At 42.1% G+C, this 22,004-nt stretch overlaps 1 protein-coding gene across 1 annotated transcript in view; it reads right to left on the bottom strand.

The window, feature by feature from the left end:
• Positions 1-22,004, bottom strand: part of fat4 (FAT atypical cadherin 4) — a 366,482-nt gene that overhangs the window by 38,496 nt on the left and 305,982 nt on the right. The window contains exons 11-12 of the mRNA XM_055647477.1: positions 19,012-19,116; positions 4,504-4,811 (exon numbers count right to left, since the gene is read on the bottom strand). Of these exons, the coding sequence (XP_055503452.1) occupies positions 4,504-4,811; positions 19,012-19,116 (413 nt within the window). The remainder of the gene's footprint in view (positions 1-4,503; positions 4,812-19,011; positions 19,117-22,004) is intronic.

Genomic DNA, 22,004 nt, shown 5'->3' with positions numbered 1-22,004 from the left:
TTTTCATAATTTAAAATTAATTTTAATTAGTATACTCTTTAAAAACACAGATTTTTGTGATAGGCCTATCTTCATCTATATTGATAATGGCGGACTAGTTCATCATTCTTGAATGCATCAACAAGCACTTTTTAAATGAAAACAATATCAAAAGGTTCATGGAATGTAATACATGTCATTAAAAATGAGTTCTTAGAAAACTGAAATGTAACAATCACTCCAGCTTTGAGTGCGTTTTTGTTGCGATTTCCGAAATACCGCTAACACAGATAGTTTACCTCGACATTTGGATTACTCATTGAGATCTATCTTGTGAATGGGTTTACCTGTGATCACAGTTTCACTTACACTGTACCATAGCTCTGCTTGCTGTGATGGGATATGAGCACAGTATGTAGTGCAGCCTATTTGCCTCTGCGCTTTTGATGCCTTGGTATGCTCCAACTTAGTCATTTTTCACAATTGACAGTTTAATGCTTTTCCCAGCTTTCCATGAAAATTCCCATATGAAAGCAGCGAGCGTCTGTGGTTTTTTTTACTATAAACGGTGTCACATCTGGGCAATATATTTGCTACGTGTCTGCACACTTGAAGACACACATGGCTGATTAACCTAACCAAATGGCTCTTTCGCAAATGCTTCAAAACCAGTGTTGGGGGATTCAGCAAGTCATCTCCTAAGACCACTAAAACTGCATCTATTCTGCAGCACTTCAGATATTACCCTCTGCATGGCCAAATGCAATCTGGCAAAAAAACAAGGTGTGTATCATGCACTCCAGAAATAAATACTCATATAACATTTTAAACATACAAATCTGGCCCAAGAAAGAGCAACCTGGTCAGATGGAGTGCAATGGATATTGTTGGAGTATTCTTAATTATCTTAGAATAAAATTAACTCTGAAGAATAAATGTTAAAACTTAACTCATTGTTGGCCGCTGGTTCCTTGCTAAAATCCCCTGAGCAACACAGACCCGGCAGTTACTCATACATCTCAGGGGAACCCTAAAACTTCACTTGCACTTCTCATTTGCGTATGCAAGAGGCTTAACACTTGTGCAGTCAATCTAATTGCTGCCTTGTGAACGCTGTTGTTGCTGCCCTGTTTTCTACTAGCAAAGTTAAATAATATTTGCCCTTCCAGTTACCACAGACACTGAGAACCTCTGCAAAATAGAGGTTCTGAAAATTGTGTCAAGAAAAATGCCTATGTTAAACTAAGTCATTATAGTTCTAGTACTACTCAGCGGCTGTGGAAAGCATCTTGGGAACTGCTCTGCCCAGGACAAGAAAACTCTGCAGAGAGTAGTGCATTTGGCCGAACGCACTATTGGAACTACACTTGCCCCCCTGCAGGAAATATACATCAGAAGGTGCAACTCCAGAGCCAACAAGATCATGGGAGACCCCTTCCACCCCAGTGCAGTGGAGCAAGTCCGCACATCTGCCAGCATCTGTCTTTCCAAGAGCAGTTATGGAAATCAAAGTCCAACTGAGCATGAAGTGAACATACACTAGTTGTGCATGGCTAGGTGAGTATGGTTTAACCCATGGTCTATTTCTCAAGGCTAGTGCTAGATTGGGGTTGGGATGGAGGTCAAAGAACATATGGAGAGTGGAACAGGCCATTCCAAATATGCATCTAATTTGGGACTTTGTCTTAAATAATGCTTGCAGATGAAGGATCCTCACTGTGTCCACAAACTTCAGTTTCATAACAAGAGGATTTCAGTATGCGATTAAAGAGGTTCTTCTGCAGTTGTATAGGGCTCTGGTGAGACCACATCTGGAGTATTGTGTATAGTTTTAGTCTCTTAATTTGAGGACAGACATCCTTGTGATTGAGGCAGTGCAGCGTAGGTTCACGAGATTGATCCCTGGGATGGCGGGACTGTCATATGAGGAATGATTGAAAAGACTAGGCTTGTATTCACTGGAGTATAGAAGGATGAGGGGGAATCATATAGAAACGTATAAAATTATAAAAGGACTAGACAAGCTAGATGCAGGAAAAATGTTCCCAATGTTGGGCGAGTCCAGAACCAGGGGCCACCGTCTTAGAATAAAGGGGAGGTCATTTAAGACTGAGGTGAGAAAAACCTTTTTCACCCAGAGAGTTGTGAATTTATGGAATTCCCTGCCACTGAGGGCAGTGGAGGCCAGGTCACTGGATGGATTTAAGAGAGTTGGATAGAGCTCTAGGGGCTCAAGGGATATGGGGAGAAGGCAGGCACAGGTTATTGATAGGGGATGATCAGCCATGATCACAATGAATGGCGGTGCTGGCTCGAAGGGCCGAATGGCCTCCTCCTGCACCTATTTTCTATGTTTCTAAACTCTGAGAAGTTCTGGTACCCTGTCCAGAAGAACAAACCCTACTTGCAGTGGCTATTTCATGAATTGCAATGTTTCAAACAATGATGCAATGATGGACCACTGATGTCAGAGTATTTTTTTTCTGGGAAGAATAACACAAAAGGATGCCTTCCATTGGATAATGCCATATCATTTCTTTACAGTTTGAACATGCAGATTTTGATTAAAATCTCTCTCATATGCATTCTAAAGATGAAGGAGCCACTCCATTGAGTGCATATGAGAGAGATTTTAATCAATGAGATATGTGTACAAATCTTAGTCTGAAAAATGATCAGACGCTAACATGAAAATGAAGCCCAAACAAAAAAAGATCCATTGTCCAAGTTAGTTTAAAACAATGCTGTTTATAGTGTGTTAACATTGGCATATAAACTAAGCAGTATTGTGCTAGTTCATATAAACTAAGCAGTATTGTGCTAGTTCGTTATAATGTTTTAGCCTGTGAGCTCTGCAGCTTAATTTCTAAAGGCCATTTAGACATTGAGTTATTTTTGGCAAAACATCTTGGTTATAGAGGTCGGGGAAAGGGCGTTCACGTCGCGGCCCTGTATTCGCCAATCTTTCCACCAACACGCACAAGAAACACAAGACAGACACCATTGTGCGCAGATGCCGAGGAGTGTGGCCAGCTCTGGCTGAACAACTAATCTTGTGTGTGGACTCGTTAAGAAGGAGGTTATATAGGTTAATGTGAAATTTTGATTATTATTGGTTTGTTTTCAATTAACAAAATTTCTCTAATCTTTGTTCAAATCTTCCATTTGAAATTGGTGAAGGCGATTAAAGTGTTATTATGATGTTACAATATTGTAATACTGCGTTTTTCATTTTTCTTTAATGAACCCGTGTGTATTCTCTCTTTAAGGACACTGTATATTCTTGAAATTGAACTGTATTTCGTGTGCGGCAAAGAAGAGAAGCATCCAAGTTTCCATCGTGGTCTGCAGTGAATCAGTTTGATTAGTTATTATAAAGTGTTGGAGCTTATAAGGACAGGTGGAAATCAGCAGGGTTTCAGTGGGAGAAGAGCAGTGGATGCAAGAAATGTTAGATTCAACAGCATGTATATTGGCTACTTTTAGTTCCTTCCCAGACAAAAACTTGTACATAGGAATAAATGTATTTAAAGTATTTTGCAATCAAAACTATATATAGCAATATGAAATTCATACAATTCAAATTAATTCAAATAAATTAGTATGATATGCCTGATGTTGATGTTTTTCTTTAAGGCAAATGCATTGTTTTGTACATTTCCCTGGGGTTTGGTGATCTAGCACGATATTTTTCAGATGCTAAACCTTCAGTGATATATTATACTTGTATTTCAGTCCCAGTCTTCTGATGTTATACACACCTAAAAACCCTGTCCCACGGTACGAATTCATTCAAAGAGCTCTCCTGAGAAAAAAATCAAACTCGTGGTAAGCACGGAGAATGAACGTAGCGGGTACGTCGGAGCTCGGGGATGTCTCTTAGCGGCTCGTAACGCTAACGGCAGGTACTCGGGAAGACTCGCTAACGGCAGGTAAGCGCGGGAAGACTCGTGAACATTTTTCAACGTTGAAAAACGTCCACGAGAGCCCCGAGTACCGACGAGTGGCCATTACCGTAAATCTCTGAGTTCGAACCAGGGCAAACTCGGGAGAACTCTTGGAATGAACTCGTACCGTGGAACAGGGCTTTACACAAAAAAATGAATTAATCTTGTGTAAGAAGGAACTGCAGATGCTGGTTTAAACTGAAGGCAGATACAAAAAGCTGGAGTAACTCAGCGGGACAGGCAGCGTCTCTGGAGAGAAGGAATGGGTGACATTTCGGGTCAAGACCCTAATCTTGTTGATCACTTTGGTGTAATGGAACTTCATTCTGTGCATTAACTATTGCACTGAGACTGAGCAATGCCTGATAAGTATTTTAATGTGAGGCATTAAACGGAGGTATGGAAAGATCTTCCCATTAGTGGTAACACACCAGAGTTCCAAGAGTGTTCAACATAATAAGTTCATTCTCCAAAGTAGATTAAAAATACCTTTCATTCCCAATCCAATTAATGCACTCATAAAAAACGGAACCACAGAAGTCAATATGGAGTCAGGATGAGAGAGCTTGTTACTTACTAGTCCAGCCCGTCTTGCAACCACAGTATGAAATTGTCCATCAGAGACCCTCTTGGTTGTCATCAGTCTGTGTGCTCCACTTCCAAGGTTAAAAGAGAACTTCATCTTGCCTTCCACTATTTCCAGGGCCAGGAACTCAGCCTTGCTTCCTGTCTGATTGTCATAGTTATACATCAGCAGAGAATTCTCTTTAATGGTGGAAAATTTGATATAGATATAGTTATTGTTTGGATCCAGGCTGGGAAACTCCATGTATGACAACTCTTCAAAGCCGTAACTGTTCAGTTCACAGTGCTTTCCAAAGACACCTGAAACAACAAAATAATCAGTGCAATTTAATTCAACTATTGCCCTCCAGTAGTGACAGATCAACGATTCAACAAATAATCAAGCGCTTATATAACCATTCACTTTTTTATGAGCTCAGCATATCCCAAAACATCGCTTGGCATTTCTTTCTTTTTTGCACATATTTCATGGTTTACTTTCAACTTGAATTAATTTGAACAAGCTGTTTGTTCTGCACAGGTTTTTATTTTTGGGTATATGCTACTGACGTCAGTGAAAAAAAATTCAGCCCAAGTTATCAGTGCCTTCATGAATATAAAATGGACGTAATTTTTGAAATAAATTAGAGCAAGTTAGTTCCCAACCAAAATGAGAATTAATAAAAATAATATTTCAATGAGTTGTGCTTGAAAAACAATACAAATCTTGTAAAATGCTGGACTTGTGTGGCAAGTCAATCTAGACTGCTCTGGTGAAGGAACCAAGCTGAAAGGTTACTGCGTTAGTCTCAAGAAGGGTTCAATAGACACTAGACAATAGGTGCAGGAGTAGGCCATTTGTCCCTTCGAGCCAGCACCGCCATTCAATGTGATCATGGCTGATCATCCCCAATCAGTACCCCGTTCCTGCCTTCTCCTCATATCCCCTGACTCCGCTATTTTTAAGAGCCCTATCTAGCTCTCTCTTGAAAGCATCCAGAGAACCTGCCTCCACCGCCCTCTTAGGCAGAGAATTCCACAGACTCACCACTCTCTGTGAGAAAAAGTGTTTCCTCTTCTCCGTTCTAAATGGCTTCCTCCTTATTCTTAAACTGTGGCCCCTGGTTCTGGACTCCCCCAACATCGGGAACATGTTTGCTGCCTCTAGTGTGTCCAAGCTCCTTAACAATCATATACGTTTCAATGAGATATCCTCTCATCCTTCTAAATTCCAGAGTGTACAAGCCCAGCTGCTCCATTATCTCAGCATGTGACCCGAAATGTAGTCTGAAGAAGGGTTTCGACCTGAAATATCACCAATCATTTTTCTCCAGAGATCTTGCCTGACCGCTAAGTTACTCCAGCACTTTGTGTATATCTCCGATTACTGCATATTTTCTCTCAATTCTGTTTTCAGCTTAGCCTGTTGGTGTTTTCCTTTCTGTTTATTCCTCTGTCCTTGTAGCTGGATGGTAAAGACAATACCAGGGAACGTGAAAAATAATTGCATTCATTTTATCTGTACTTCACCTCATGTCACTGAAGAATTTGAGGTGGTGAGGTGGCCATTTTCATTTTCTTAAGCATTGCCTCAGAGTCAAGGATGGACTTGTTTCAACTCTGGTTTTGTGGGTTGTGAAGTGGCAGAGACCATTGTAGGAAGTGTAGACCTTTCAACACATGAGGCAGGTAGTAGCTGGCAGGGCAGGGAGATGAATGGGTGATTTGTTAGGTGGTACTTTTCCTCCCCTCTGCGCAAATAGGGTTTTGCTGTGCTCCAAAATGCATGACTTTGAGGTCATCAATGTCATCCCTAAAGTAGTTTTTTTCCACTTTGAGAGATCATAGAACATAGAAAATAGGTGCAGGAGTAGGCCATTCGGCCCTTCGAGCCTGCACCGCCATTCAATATGATCATGGCTGATCATCCAACTCAGTATCCTGTATCTGCCTTCTGTCCATACCCCCTGATCCCTTTAGCCACAAGGGCCACATCTAACTCCCTCTTAAATATAGCCAATGAACTGTGGCCTCAACTACCCTCTGTGGCAGAGAGTTCCACAGATTCACCACTCTCTGCGTGAAAAATGTTTTTCTCATCTCGGTCCTAAAGGATTTCCCCTTTATCCTTAAACTGTGACCCCTTGTCCTGGACTTCCCCAACATCGGGAACAATCTTCCTGCATCTAGCCTGTCCAACCCCTTAAGAATTTTATAAGTTTCTATAAGATCCCCCATCAATCTTCTAAATTCTAGCGACAAGGTTCGGAATATTGTGTTTGTTTAGAGCACCTGGCATTGGGCAGTCGAATGAAGTGATCTACCCAATAATAAACTTGTAACCTCATGGGGGTACAGTATGGAAACCAGCTGTTCTGAGCCCCTGCCAACCACAACGTACCCATTTCAAGACTAATCCATTGTTTTCTCCCCACATTGCATCAATCCCTTCAGATTATACTATACTATTCATTTATACAATAGGAACAAATGACCATAGTCAATTAACCAACCAACCTGCACATTTTTGGGATGTGGCTGGGAGCTGGAGCACCCAGGGGTAAACCCACATGGACACGGGAAGAATGTGCAAATTCCACACAGAATCAAACCCAGCTTGCTGGAACTGTGAAGCAGCCGCCATACTGGTTGCAGCACCGTGTTGCCTTTAGTTCGACAATAGACAATAGGTGCAGGAGTAGGCCATTTGGCCCTTCGAGCCAGCACCACCATTCAATGTGATCATGGCTGATCATCCCCAATCAGTACCCCGTTCCTGCCTTCTCCCCATCTCCCCTGACTCCGCTATTTTTAAGAGCCCTATCTAGCTCTCTCTGGAAAGTATCCAGAGAACCTTCCTCCGCCGCCCTCTGAGGCAGAGAATTCCACAGACTCACCACTCTCTGTGAGAAAAAGTGTTTCCTCCTCTCTGTTCTAAATGGCTTACTCCTTATTCTTAAACTGTGGCCCCTGGTTCTGGACTCCCCCAACATCGGGAACATGTTTCCTGCCTCTAGCGTGTCCAAGCCCTTAACAATCTTATATGTTTCATTATCCTTGCAGTGACCTCAGGGGATTTTGCAAAGAACGCATAGATAGTCTATGTTCAGTGCCTTGAGATGCCTGCTGTAGGTGGGCCTTACCGCAGAAACATGTCGGAAAGATCGATCACTATTGCTTTGTATAACAAGAGTTTTGTGCTACGTCTGAGATATGATCTGCTATGGTTCATACTGGAGCGACTCACATAGATTGAACCGTTACCCATTTGTTCAGAAAAATAAATGAGCTCCCATCAGTTTGTCTATTGGGGGCAAGGTGCAGCGTTGGAAACAAAAACATTGAGAAGGAAAGACACTGATGCTGGAGTAACTCAGTGGGTTAGGTAGCATCCTGGAGAACATGAATAGGTGACGTTTCGGGATCAAGACCCTTCTTCAGACAGATTGCATGGGTGGGAAGAATGAAAGCTACAAGTGCGGAGATGGCAGCACAGAGGTGAACACAGGCGAAGGTGATTGGAAAATGATTGAACAAAGGTCAGAGAATGGTCCCGACCCAAAATATCACCTATTCTTTATTTGCAATAGACAATAGGTGCAGGAATAGGCCATTCGGCCCATCGAGCCAGCACCGCCATTCATTATGATCATCCACAATCAGTACCCCGTTCCTGCCTTTTCCCCATATCCCCTGACCTTTAAGAGCTCTATCCAACTCTCTCTTGAAAGCATACAGAGAATTGGCCTCCACTGTCTTCTGAGGCAGAGAATTCCACAGATTCCCAATCCTCTGTGTGAAAATGTTTTTCCTCATCTCAACTGCAGAAGGACCTCTTTGCTCCTATACCCAACTCCTCTTGTTACGAAGGCCAACGTGCCATTTGCTTTCTTCACTGCCTGCTGTACCTGCATGCTTACTTTCATAGACTGATGAACAAGGACCCCCAGATCCCTTTGTACTTCCCCTTTTCCCAACTTGACGCCATTTAGATAGTACTGTTAAGGAATGCAGAGGAGAGGGAGGGAAGTGGAGAGATAGGTGCAAGATAAGCTGGGGGAGGGGGGGGGAGACAAATGGGAGGAAAGGTGGTGATTTGCAGAGGTTACGTACAGTTGGAGAATTAAATGTTGATACCGTTGTGTTGTAAGCTGCCCAAGCGGACTATGAAATGCTTTTCCTCTAGTTTGCGTGTGGTCTCACTCTGGCCTTGGCGGAGTGCCAGGTCAGAAAGGTCAGTATGGGGATCAGACAATGATGAGAAGGCCTACCGTGAGGAGGTGGCTGATCTAGCACTCTGGTGCCAGGATAACAGCCTCCTCTTGAACATCAAAAAAACAAAGGAGCTGATCATGGACTTTAGGAGGGCACATCATCCAAGGACGTACACTCCATTGAGGATAAATGGGGGTCCTGTGGATAGGGTGAACTGTTTTAAATATCTGGGAGTCCACATCTCTGAGGATATGACATGGGCATCACACGCCTCAGCACTCGTGAGTAAGGCAAGGCAGCGCCTTTACCACCTCAGGCAATTGAGGAAATTCAGAGTGTCTCCGAGGATCCTCCAGTGCTTCTACGCAGCGGCGGTGGAAAGCATCTTGTCCGGGAACATTACCATCTGGTTTGGCAATTGCTCTGCCAAGGACAAGAAGGCTCTGCAGAGAGTAGTGCGTTCGGCCGAAAGCACTATGGGAACTTCACTCACCCCCCTGCAGGAACTATACAACAGGAGGTGCAACTCCAGAGCAAACAAAATCATGGGAGACCCCTTCCACCCCTGCAACGGACTGTTCCAGCTGCTACGGTCAGGCAAACGCCTCCGTTGCCATACGGTGAGAACGGAGAGGTTGAGAAGGAGTTTCTTCCCAGAGGCAATTCGGACTGTAAACGCCTATCTCACCAGGGACTAACTCTACTGAACGTTTTTCCTTCCATTATTTATTATGTAAAAGAATATGTGTGTTATGATTGTGTTTATAATTTGTTTGGTTGTTTTGTTGTTTGTCTTTTGCACAAAAGTCCGCGAGCATTGCCACTTTCATTTCACTGCACATCTCGTATGTGTATGTGACAAATAAACTTGACTTGACTTGACTTGACTTGGGAAGGGGCGTTAAAATGGTTAACTGGTGTTTCCGCAGGGCTTGGCGGACTGAGCAATGGTCACCGAGTCTACGCCTGGTCTCGCTGATATACAGGAGGTCACATCGGGAAGACCGGATGCAGTAGATGAGGTTAGAGCAGGTGCACGTGAACTTCTGTCTCCTCTGGAAGGACGTTCAGGGTTCCTGGATGAGGCGAGGAAGAAGCCACGTTGTTTCTCTGTGGTCCCTATGAAGCACTCTGAACCGGTCATGAGGAGGGACGTGCTTCCGCAAACCTTACAGAGGACCTATCTGACCAGGTGGAGGCTGTGCAGACTGGCAGATCTGTACTTAACCATGTTGCTGGGTCTCTTTGGTCCCACCACACCACGCCCATATCACCCCCCCCCCCCCCCCCCCCCCCCCCCCCCCCCCCCCCCCCCCCCTGGACACTGCCCAATCACAACACATTCCAATGTAATAAAGTGTTGCTACTACCTTCTTCACCACCCTCATGCTTCAACCTAACCCTTTAGGAACCAACTTCCCTGGAGTGTACTGGATAAAAGATGAGGCCTTTCTGTGTACAAACGGTGAAAAGCCTGTTCAATTGTGCACAGGCCTTGAGCAATACACATATGTTTGCCCAATGCATATCATCAGTTTGATGCATCTTTCTGGCTAACAGAATCAAGAAATATGGGAGAAAGCAGGATCAAGATGATCAGCCACGATCATATTGGATGGCGGCGCAGGCTGGAAGGGCCGAATGGCCTCCACCTGCACCTATTTTCTATATTTTTGCCAGATGCGTAACATTCTCTAGCCCCTTACATTTGTTTGAGTGTTGTGAAGCAACAAGGTATTTATCCTTCCGCGAGATCCGTTGTGAGACTTATTTACGTGCCACAAAACAGATTGCAGCAAATGAGAACTAACAGGGCAGGCAAAGTGCCTGCAATACTCACTCTACCCACTCTAAGTACCTCTTTGAAAACTAAACACTTGGAATGATTCATTTTAACCGACCTTGATCTTTATTCCAATGGTAATGAAAGAGCAAAGTGAAAACTTTATAGATGTATCTGTGAGGCATTGTGAGCAGAATTGCAGATGTCTGAAGTTATATATTTTCAATTCCACCAGAAATTCCAAAACAGAAGAAATTCTCATGCTGGATTATAGTGAGTACATTTGACAATCAACTTCTTGGCTTGACTACCTTTAGCCAGTCCCCCAGTCAGTTATTATTTGAACAGCAGTTTGGATAAGCGTTCAGGCTTGAGTTAACAAACTCAAACTAAAATTATAACATTGTTAAAGATTCTGGGTCAATGAAGTTGACTGATGTCAATTTGGCTCCCAACATATTAGCGTGCTCTTACCAATCAATTGTTATTCCCTATCAATTGTTATCGATTTATGTTGCTGGAACAAAAAAGCAGTTAAAGTTATCAGCGTTGAAAGAACAAAAAAAGAAAGAAAAAAAAGAAACAATAACTGCTCATGAAGTTTTCATATTAGTGATATTTCTGTTAGATATTTCCCTACGAATAGCTTTGCTCTATCAAATAGTAATTTATTTTTGACACATTGAAGTCTAATGACATGGATTGTGTTGGTGAAGTACTGCATTGTACTCTCTTGAACACTCCTTGACACTACGACTGGCTCCAAACCACATAACCTCTGTAATAAATGTGAATACATCTTTAGTACGGTATACATTCATATGTGAAATATTGCTTTGGATAGGTTAAAGGAATGCTGGGTTTTGTCCCATTCTCCCATCATGTGGAAACTGCAATATAACATGACACTGCAGTGCATAGATTGCCAAAAAGTTCTCAGCTATCTAGAATGATTATGGATATTATTTCATAAAGGTTTCGTTTGCATACTGTGGTAGTAAAGGGCAGAGCACAGCTGTCTATTTCACTAACACTGCTGTTTCTAATTATCTTCTTCATGAGGTGGCTGCAATCACAACAACATACTCAAAATCTGTGGTTATGATTCAATTTGGCACTTTCCAACGAAAGCGAGAACAGCCGAGGGTCTCTTAGTCATCTACAAAACCGCCTGAAGTCTTTTAGTGACATTAAACTATTTCACTCGGTCAGAAAAAGTTGAGAGCATGAAACAAAAAAAAAATATATCATGCAAAAAATCTTTCAGAAAGTCAAAGGAAGCAGAACCCCAAACTAAAGGCATGAGGCTATGCAACAAACACTCCTCAGAGACACACAAGAATTTAGACGCTGGCATCTTGAGCAAAAAAAAGTTTGAGAGGTACTAAGCAAACTTTTGTAGATTTGAAGAAGGGTCCCAAAGTGATATGTTCCCCCGTCCCATCAAACAAAAGGTATAGAAGTGTGAAAACACACACCTCCAGATTCATGGACAGTTTCTTCCCGGCTGTGATCAGGCAACTGAACCATCCTACTGCAATCAGAGAGAATTCCTGAACTACTATCAGATCATCTTTGATCGGACTTTACTGGTTTTACCTTAGAAACATAGAAAATAGGTGCAGGAGGAGGCCATTCGGCCCTTCGAGCCAGCACCGCCATTCATTGTGATCATGGCTGATCGTCCCCTATCAATAACCCGTGCCTGCCTTCTCCCCATATCCCTTGACTCCACTAGCCCCTAGAGCTATATCTAACTCTCTCTTAAATCCATCCAGTGACTTGGCCTCCACTGCCGTCTGTGGCAGGGAATTCCATAAATTCACAACTCTCTGGGTGAAAAAGGTTTTTCTCACCTCAGTCTTAAATGACCTCCCCTTTATTCTAAGACTGTGGCCCCTGATTCTGGACTCGCCCAACATTGGGAACATTCTTCCTGCATCTAGCTTGTCCAGTCCTTTTATAATGTTATACGTTTCTATAGGATTCCCCCTCATCCTTCTACACTCCAGTGAATACAAGCCTAGTCTTTTCAATCTTTCCTCATATGACAGTCCCGCCATCCCAGGGATCAATCTCGTGAACCTACGCTGCACTGCCTCAATCACAATCACTGCCTCAATCACCTTGCACTAAATGTTATTCTCTTATCGTGTATCTGTACACTGTGAATGGCTCGATTGTAATCATGTATTGCCTTTCCACTAGCTAGTTAGCACGCAACAAAAACTTTTCTCTGTACCTCGGTACACGTGACAATAAATAAACAAATCCATTTCCTTCCAGAGTTGCTGCCTGGTTTGCGCAGCAGTTTTTTTCCCTTTCTCTGTTGATGATCGCACAGTCCAAGCAGAGTTTTTGAACGAATGCAGAGAACTTTAACAAGTACGAGGTGTTGCACTTTGCTATGTCAAAGTGCAACAGACTGATTCCTGGGATGTCAGGACTGTCTTATGAAGAAAGACTGGATAGACTTGGTTTATACTCTCTAGAATTTAGGAGATTGAGAGGGGATCTTATAGAAACTTACAAAATTCTTAAGGGGTTGGACAGACTAGATGCAGGAAGATTGCTCCCGATGTTGGGGAAGTCCAGGACAAGGGGTCACAGCTTAAGGATAAGGGGGAAAGCCTTTAAAACCGAGATGAGAAGAACTTTTATCACACAGAGAGTGGTGAATCTCTGGAACTCTCTGCCGCAGAGGGTAGTCGAGGCCAGTTCATTGGCTATATTTAAGAAGGAGTTAGATGTGGCCCTTGTGGCTAAGGGGATCAGGGGGTATGGAGAGAAGGCAGGTACGGGATACTGAGTTGGATGATCAGCCATGATCATATTGAATGGCGGTGCAGGCTCGAAGGGCCGAATGGCCTACTCCTGCACCTAATTTCAATGTTTCTATGTTTCTATGTCAAACCAGTGCAGGGCTTATATAATAAATGGTAGTGTACCGCAGGGCATCGTTGAACAGAAAGATCTGGGGTTGCAGGTAGGGCCGGCCTTAAGCCAATTGGACCAATTGCTCCCAATTGGGCCCCATGCTCTAGAGTGATCTACTTCAGTGGTGATCTACACATTTTGTTTGTTACTTGTAGGCTTACAATTTTATCTTAAAATGTAGCTTAGATCTGTTTGGTCCATTAGCTCGCTGGGACTTTTTAAGCGCACATTTTGATTACTTTCCATTCTACCATAGAGATAAAAAGTCTATAATAGACTTTATTTGTATTTCTATGATTCTACAGACCTTGGCTGGGAAGCTGGGGCTCCACAAAAATGTTCCCAATTGGGCCCCGCACCTCCTAAGGCCGGCCCTGGTTACAGGTGTACCGTTGTCTGAGATCCACAAATATCCAATTCTTGGTCACAAAGGGGTATCGTTGTCCCTTCCCTCTATGCCACTTAGAAGGTTACACTATCATATAAGCATACACTGGATGATCTTAACTGTCACTAATGGAAGATCTCACACCTTTATGCATACGATGCTGTCTAAGGTAAACTCATCATTGCCACCACAAGTATAACCTGCCATTAAATGACAAATTCACACAAAGCAAAATGTCTTTGATCGTGAATTACTTTGCATCCAGCTGCTAGTTCAGTATGTGTGTTTCTTAAAGCCATGAGGTATTTTACAGATAGATGAGTACGAGGGAATTCCAATATCATGAACATAGAGTAACGGACATTCCATTGGTATGTGGACGACAGATAGCACAATGGGCTAAGAGTTCGGCTGGCGACCGGAAGGTAGCCGGTTCAAATCCCGCTTGGAGTGCATACTGTCGTTGTGTCCTTGGGCAAGACACTTCACCCACCTTTGCCTGTAATGGAATGTTACGGCGGCAGGCGCGGGCACACCGCGACGCCCTGTGTCTCCCTTTCAAGGGAGATGCTAAAAATGCATTTCGTTGTCTCTGTACTGTACACTGACAATGACAATAAATTGAATCATTTCATTTCATGTGTTTGTCAGGATACTGGTATCACTCAGTCTTGTTAGTTCTGTATTTATGGTTATTAGTGTGGATACAATTTTGAAGTCAAAATGTGGCAATTCCCAGTGTCATAAATTGCAAAGACTGAATGGGAATGTTGCAATAAAAAGTGTATGTGCTTGAATTCTCAGGGATTTTGCTTTGCTGTTGGGTGAAATGAGACCCCTGGCTGCTTAATGGAGAGAGCTTTAATGATTTCCTAATCCAAGAGCAAGAGTTATTTTAACAATGGGAGCTGGCAGCCAGCTCCAGTGGAGGCATACTGGGAGTGTTGAGCCCAATAAAGTTGGAAGGGTACTCTGAAGGATTTAAAGTTGGAAGGGTACTCTGAAGGGAGAAGTTGGAATGGTACCATGTTATTCTGAAGGGAGAAGCCAAAGACTCGAAAAAAGACGAATGGCTAAATCAGTTTTATTCATTTTTGCATTCAGCGAAACTATGGTAGTTATTCATAGCAATCAGTTCCATCTGAGATCCGCTACTTTTGACCTCTCAAGTCTGTGACTTTAGAAAGCCCGGTATAGAATGCCACCTCAAGAGATAATGTATGCTCAGCACAGTTCCAGGAGCAGTTTAGTAACATCTCCAGATTTACCCTGAAGCCAGCTATGGAGATGGGATGCATATAGAACAAATATTATTGGCTCTTCATAATTTGTATGTCGTAACAGTAATATATGCAGTTGGATTGGATGCTTAGCAAGCTTCCTTCATTCTTCAACAAGTACACAGTTTAATCCTTCAAAACAACCACTTGTAATCATTTGTTGATCTCCTAAGTCAACCATTCTTGTGGTCCAAGAGTGTCTGGCCTCCCCCCTTCGCAGTAGCATGGTAACATTAAGCAGTTTATGTGGTCAGTTTGGTCAGCACGGTGAGTTGGGCTGAAGGGCCTGTCTATGAGGCTGCATGACTCTATGGCTCCATGAATGGAATTATTGATTTGGTGACAAGTTGACCCATCAGGTTGCTCTGTTTTATATTGGGGTCTTTGAGTTCGAATCTTCAGTGTGTACTAGATTGAAGCTCTGGTCTTTGAAGTGATGGGGCAGTAGAAAAATCATCTGAACCATCGTGTCCCAGAGAAATGTAGAGTTTTACTGTAATATCTAAACCTTTTTTTTTCCTAATCCATAATGCACATAGATTGAATGTTTATTTCAGAATGCAGGATATCTGAAGGGTCACAGTTTAAAGAAATGCTTTAATTTCAGTTCAATAGACAATAGACAATAGGTGCAGGAGGGGCCATTTGGCCCTTCGAACCATTCAATGTGATCATGGCTGATCATCCACAATCAGTACCCTGTTCCTGCCTTCTCCCCATATCCCCTGACTCCACTATTTTTAAGAGCCCTATCCAGCTCTCTCTTGAAAGCATCCAGAGAACCTGCCTCCACCGCCCTTTGAGGCAGAGAATTCCACAGACTCACCACTCACTGTGAGAAAAAGTGTTTCCTCATCTCCGTTCTAAATGGCTTACTCCTTATTCTTAAACTGTGGCCCCTGGTTCTGGAATCCCCCAACATCGGGAACATGTTTCCTGCCTCTAGTGTGTCCTAGCCCTTAACAATCTTATATGTTTCACTGAGATCCCCTCTCATCCTTCTAAACTCCAGAGGGTACAAGCCCAGCTGCTCCATTCTCTCAGCATATGGCAGACCCGCCACCCCGGGAATTAACCTTGTAAACCTACGCTGCACTCCCTCAATAGCAAGAATCTCCTTCCTCAAATTAGGGGACCAAAACTGCACACAATACTCCCGATATTCAATACTCAAGTGCATAATCACTTTATATTTTGTCAATATTATCTGTTAACGCTAAGGACAGCCTGGAATGTGTTTGGATATACCATCTGGAGTATCTAGCTTATATTCCAGCCTTCATTTTGTGACGTTATTATCATCAAGCTTTTGACTACATTGCAAGCAGACTTTGGACAAGTACAAATATGGTGAAAATAAATAATTGTGATTTATCTTAAATAAAATTCATAGAATGAAGTAACAGCGCTCGGCATTCAATATGCAGCAATGTCCAATGTGGTTTGAATCACCTTAAATTCTTGCTGGTGGCCTGCCATACTGGCACTTATTTCAACTCTTAATACTTTACTTTTATGCATGATGGCAATAGTTTCTGTACAAGTTAGCATGTTCCCTTCACAAACAGAATGATTAAGACCATTTTTCCAGATGTTACAGAGACGAAAAAATGTAAGTGCTTCCAATTGCAATTTACATCAGGAAAGTGAATACCCACAGTGTTGAACAGAATTGCCTCATTATGGGCTTTGGAAGTTCAGTTTTAATGCGAGGAGTTAGAGCAGTAACGGCTGACATTGATGATAAAGTTCACTGCAACTTTCAATGCTCCAGCATTGAGGAAAAGGGGAATTGAACTTTAAGACCTCATTACAGACAAAACTCAGCCATAATCCCTGCTCTCCTACACCCTTCCGAGTCCTGAGCTACTGACAGGGTGCACTGGAAATATACCACCAATACTGTCTTTGCAAAATCCTCCAAACCAATAAGTTAGCCCACATCAGTGATCTCTCTCAAAGCCAATGTCACCAACAGTATGGTCATAGTTAAAGTTACTCAGCTACAGAAGCATACACTAATCCAGCATTATCTTGAGAAGAAATAAAGATTTAAGAATATTTCAAAGTCTTCTTCAAGAAAAGCATTGGATTTCTCTGGAATTAGAGGAGCATTTAGGAGCGTACACAGAATTTCACGAACACACAGTGGCCCTGTATTAGTGGTGGAAGGAACGGCCCACCTTACACCTACTTTCCCTATTTGTCTATTGGCCTTAATAGCCAGTTCAGAGTCCACACAACCATAGTAAACGTTCATCTTCAATATCTTTTATCTTTTCATCTATCCCTTCAGTTATCTTTGATCCCTAGAAGAAAGAAAACTGAACACTGTAGATATTAAAGTATGGGAAATCTTAACACTTGCATTGGTGAAAGGATTCATTTTTAATGTTTTTTCCTCAAATGTCTCTACTTACAGATTTCTCTACTTATTGTAGCATTCCAATTAGTATTGTGTCCAGCTCCTTCAACTGTGCATGATGGATCACCGAGCTGAGATTGTACTTATTTGATTTTGTAGCTGACTATTTTAAGCACTGGCTTTCAGCAGCATTTTCCGCCATCAATAACGAAGAGGTTTGAGGGAGGTTTTACACTCTGCTTTTATAATCACTGACACATGAAAGCAATATGTCATGGCAAATCTCTGATGGGTAACCAAATTGGTCTATATTTGCAATCAAGTTAAGTTTTAGTTTAGTTTGGAGATACAGTGCGGAGACATGCCATTTGGCACACCGAGTGAGTCAAAATGATCACCCATTTCAGGATTCAAGATCCTGTATTTGGGTGATCATGGGGAGAAGGCAGGAACGGGGTACTGAACGGGATACAGAAGCCATGATCACATTGAACGGCGGTGCTGGCTCGAGGGGCCGAATGGCCTGCTCCTGCACCTATTGTCTATTGTATTTGTTTGCTTCTCTGTGAACAAACATTCACATTTTCTGTCATTCCCAATACTTATCTATGAGCTAATTTGGCTGTTACTTATGGTCTGGGCCAAAGTTAACAGTACAAGACTTTAAGCTTCGACTGCCTTCCTTAGGGAACCAATGTTTGTGTTCACTGATTAATATATGTTTGCCAAGTGGATATTATATTGAAGGGCAGTGATCTAACAGGCATGACCTACACGTTATTGTTGCGTGATTTTCTAACAGTCTTATAACAACAAGAATTTTCTCAATTTAGCAGATATAACAATGGGTGGTTTTACAGATAGTGAAGATGAATATCAAAAATTGCAGCAGGATATTAATAATCAATTATCTTGCTGCAACTTTTGACATTCATCCAATAGACAATAGGTGCAGGCAGTAGGCCATTTGGCTCTTCGAGCCAGCACCGCCATTCAATGTGATCATCCCCAATCAGTACCTCGTTCCTGCCTTCTCCACATATCCCCTGACTCCGCTATTTTTAAGAGCCCTATCTAGCTCTCTCTTGAAAGCATCCAGAGAACCTGCCTCCACCGCCCTCTGAGGCAGAGAATTCCACAGACTCACCACTCTCTGTGAGGAAAAGTGTTTCCTCATCTCCGTTCTAAATGGCTTACTCCTTATTCTTAAACTGTGGCCCCTGGTTCTAGAATCCCCCAACATCGGGAACATGTTTCCTGCCTCTAGCGTGTCCAAGCCTTTAACAATCTTATATGTTACAATGAGATCCCTTCTCATCCTTCTAAACTCCAGAGTGTACAAGCCCAGCTGCACCATTCTCTCAGCATATGATAGTCCCGCCATCCCGGGAATTAACCTTGTAAACCTACACTACACTCCCTCAATAGCAAGAATGTCCTTCCTCAAATTCCCCAAAATGTCCTTCCACAATCCAGACTATCAGTGAACATATTTGGACTATGCATTTCTATATATACGTTTGTGGATGCATGCTCATATAGTTCTTCCTTACCAAATGGACAGTGGCAGTAGTAACTATCAGCTTGATTCTGGCAGGTTGCTCCATTGAAACAGGGATTGCACTCGCAGTAGTTAACGGTAGAATCACATGTTCTCCCTGTAGCAATTAAGAGTCAAGAGTCAAGAGTCAATTAAACGGAAGCATTAGTGTTATACACACATAGCAGTTTATCCCATTTACCTTTGATGAACTGGATGCATGGTGAGACAATCAAAACATTTTTTACTTTCCTTCGTTTAATTTTTTGGATGGCATTTTCTGGTAAGTGTACAACGATATTGTGTACAGTTTTGGTCTCCTAATTTGAGGAAGGACATCCTTGTGATTGTGGCAGTGCAGCGTAGGTTCACGAGATTGATCCCTGGGATGGCGGGACTGTCATACGAGGAAAGATTGAAAAGACTAGGCTTGTATTCACTGGAGTTTAGAAGGATGAGGGGACGATTCTTATAGAAACATATAAAATTATAAAAGGACTGGACAAGATAGATGCAGGAAAAATGTTCCCAATGTTGGGCGAGTCCAGAACCAGGGGCCACACAGTCTTAGAATAAAGGGGAGGTCATTTAAGACTGAGGTGAGAAAAAACCTTTTTCACCCAGAGAGTTGTGAATTTGTGGAATTCCCTGCCACAAAGGGCAGTGGAAGCCAAGTCACTGGATGGATTTAAGAGAGAGTTAGATAAAGCTCTAGGGGCTAGTGGAGTCAAGGGATATGGAGAGAAGGCAGGCACGGGTTATTGATAGGGGACGATCTGCCATGATCACAATGAATGGCGGTGCTGGCTCGAAGGGCCGAATGGCCTCCTCCTGCACCTATTTTCTATGTTTCTAATGTACAGCTGCAAAATGACTCCCTCTGTCTCCAGAGTCAGTACCCAAATGCACAGCTCTCACTAAATAATCAGTGTGGGTTATTTTCCCTTTGGAGTCTATTGGTGGGATAACATCTCCCATCATAACAACCCTGCTACTGATAAAGTAAGTCAGCTGTTAGTCCTCCTCCAAAAAGTGTGTAAAGATATCGGAAAATTGTCATATTACTCAAAATGTGAAGGATTGTAAGGGTTTAAAATGGGAACTAGGGTAAAGTTAAGGCTTGGGGGACAGAATGAAGCATCCTCATAGTGTTGGTTAATGTTAGCCTGGGCATGGAATGTACTGTTTAAGATTCTCCCAGTTTGAACGGAGAAGAGCAGCACAATTAAAGGCCCAGGTCATCTATCATATTACTGGGTTTGCACCCTTTGACTTTAGGAGAATCAGGTCATTATCATTTTCAATAGAAACATCACACCCGAGGAAACTCATTTGAATTTTTTTAAATAAAAAATCTTCTAATTTCAAATTAGAATGATGTCACCATTTTTTACTTCTTGTCCCATGAGAAGATTGGATTCCATGTTTAAATAACAACACCTTATTTTGGTCAAAAGTAAGAACGGTTTTACATGGGGCATGGTTCGATAAGTAAGCCCAGATATATATTACCCAGTACTTGATTTGAATGATAGATAACGTTCATATTAGTCTTGGAATTGCAGCTATCCAATTCATTGATACGAGTGCAACAGTCCAGGTGAGAAATATTTTAACAGGGTGGCTTTAGAGTATTGTAGGCATCTGTACGTCCTCATCTAGGTAAACCACTGTTCTGAGAAAGATGAGAAAGATGACAGAACAATTGGAAAAAACTTAATGGGTAATCTGCTCATTCTTGGATGGGGATGGGGATGGGGAGAGGTTGCTCAACATCAGTATATCGAACATGCACTGGGATGTCCAAGGGATTATTATGGACATGGTTGCTCACATCGTAAGGGGCCAATTTAGAGGCAAATAAAGTTAATAAGTAAATAAAACGCATGTTTTAATTTATGTAAAAAAATGCCTTTCTGTGCATTTCAAGCTTTATATTATGAAGAATATTAGTTTAATTTAAACCTATAGACTAAGGTTAAGATGATATAACACACTCAGTATACAATTGGAATGATTGAAGTCCATTGATGTTATGTTATAAATACCTGCAGCTGTTCTTAGCAAACCATGTGTTGTTTCTGCAATATCTTCCAATACATTTTGCTTCCCTTCGTAGAATGAATATTAAGAATGTGGAATCAACTAAATTTATGCCTGAGTCAAGGTCCATTTTAATAAAGATCCATAATATTTTTAGAAATGACTAATGACATCAATATATCGGGGTCTTTAGCCACACTGATAGCTGCTACATTTGGACAAAATGTTCTTGAATTTTGTAGTCGATCATATGTTGCGTGTAATTTGCACTTACAGAACTGTAAGGTGATAATAATTTCGAGACCTGCATCTGCTTTGGTATTTAGTTGTTCAAATACATATTTATCGATTTGAATACAAATAATTAAATGTAGTAAGTGCAGTCCTTTTAAGTGAATAAAGCATATTGAACAGGAAGAGGACAGTTCAAACAAAGGCCAGGAAGAAAAAAACCCACCTACCATATTTAAAATAATCTATTTTCTTTGGAGCAATTGTACCTTCTTTTAAACAGAGGATAACATGTCCTAAATCATCATTACCAAACTCAACCCTGGTGCATAAGTGTTTAAAACCTAAAATGACATTTGACTGAACTAACCTCTTTTGACTAGTCTTGGCTCAAGAATGTCGAACAGATGAACTAAAATGAGGCACAATGCAGCTGGCAAAATACAATCCATCAAAATAAGAGGTACATTTGTTGGTCAAAGGATGAAAGGCTTGTGGTTTCTATTCTCTGCTGAAGGCAAGGCTGCTTCAAGCATTTAGCCAGGAGGGGGGGGTTCTGTCAGAGTTAGCTTTTCTGATTCCCTCCTTGCCAATTGTGTCATTCCTAAAGATTGCGATTTTTCTGACCCTGACATTGAAGTCATCCAGGAGGATTAGCTTGTTTTCCTCTTGGATGTAGGCCAGGCTTTGTTCAAGGTCGGAGTAGCAGACTCCCTTGGCTGCATCCATAAC

The sequence above is a fragment of the Leucoraja erinacea genome, chromosome 1 (genome assembly GCF_028641065.1).
Source record: "Leucoraja erinacea ecotype New England chromosome 1, Leri_hhj_1, whole genome shotgun sequence".
In the NCBI taxonomy this organism is placed as follows: domain Eukaryota; kingdom Metazoa; phylum Chordata; class Chondrichthyes; order Rajiformes; family Rajidae; genus Leucoraja; species Leucoraja erinaceus.
This window is presented reverse-complemented; position numbering and strand designations above follow the sequence as displayed.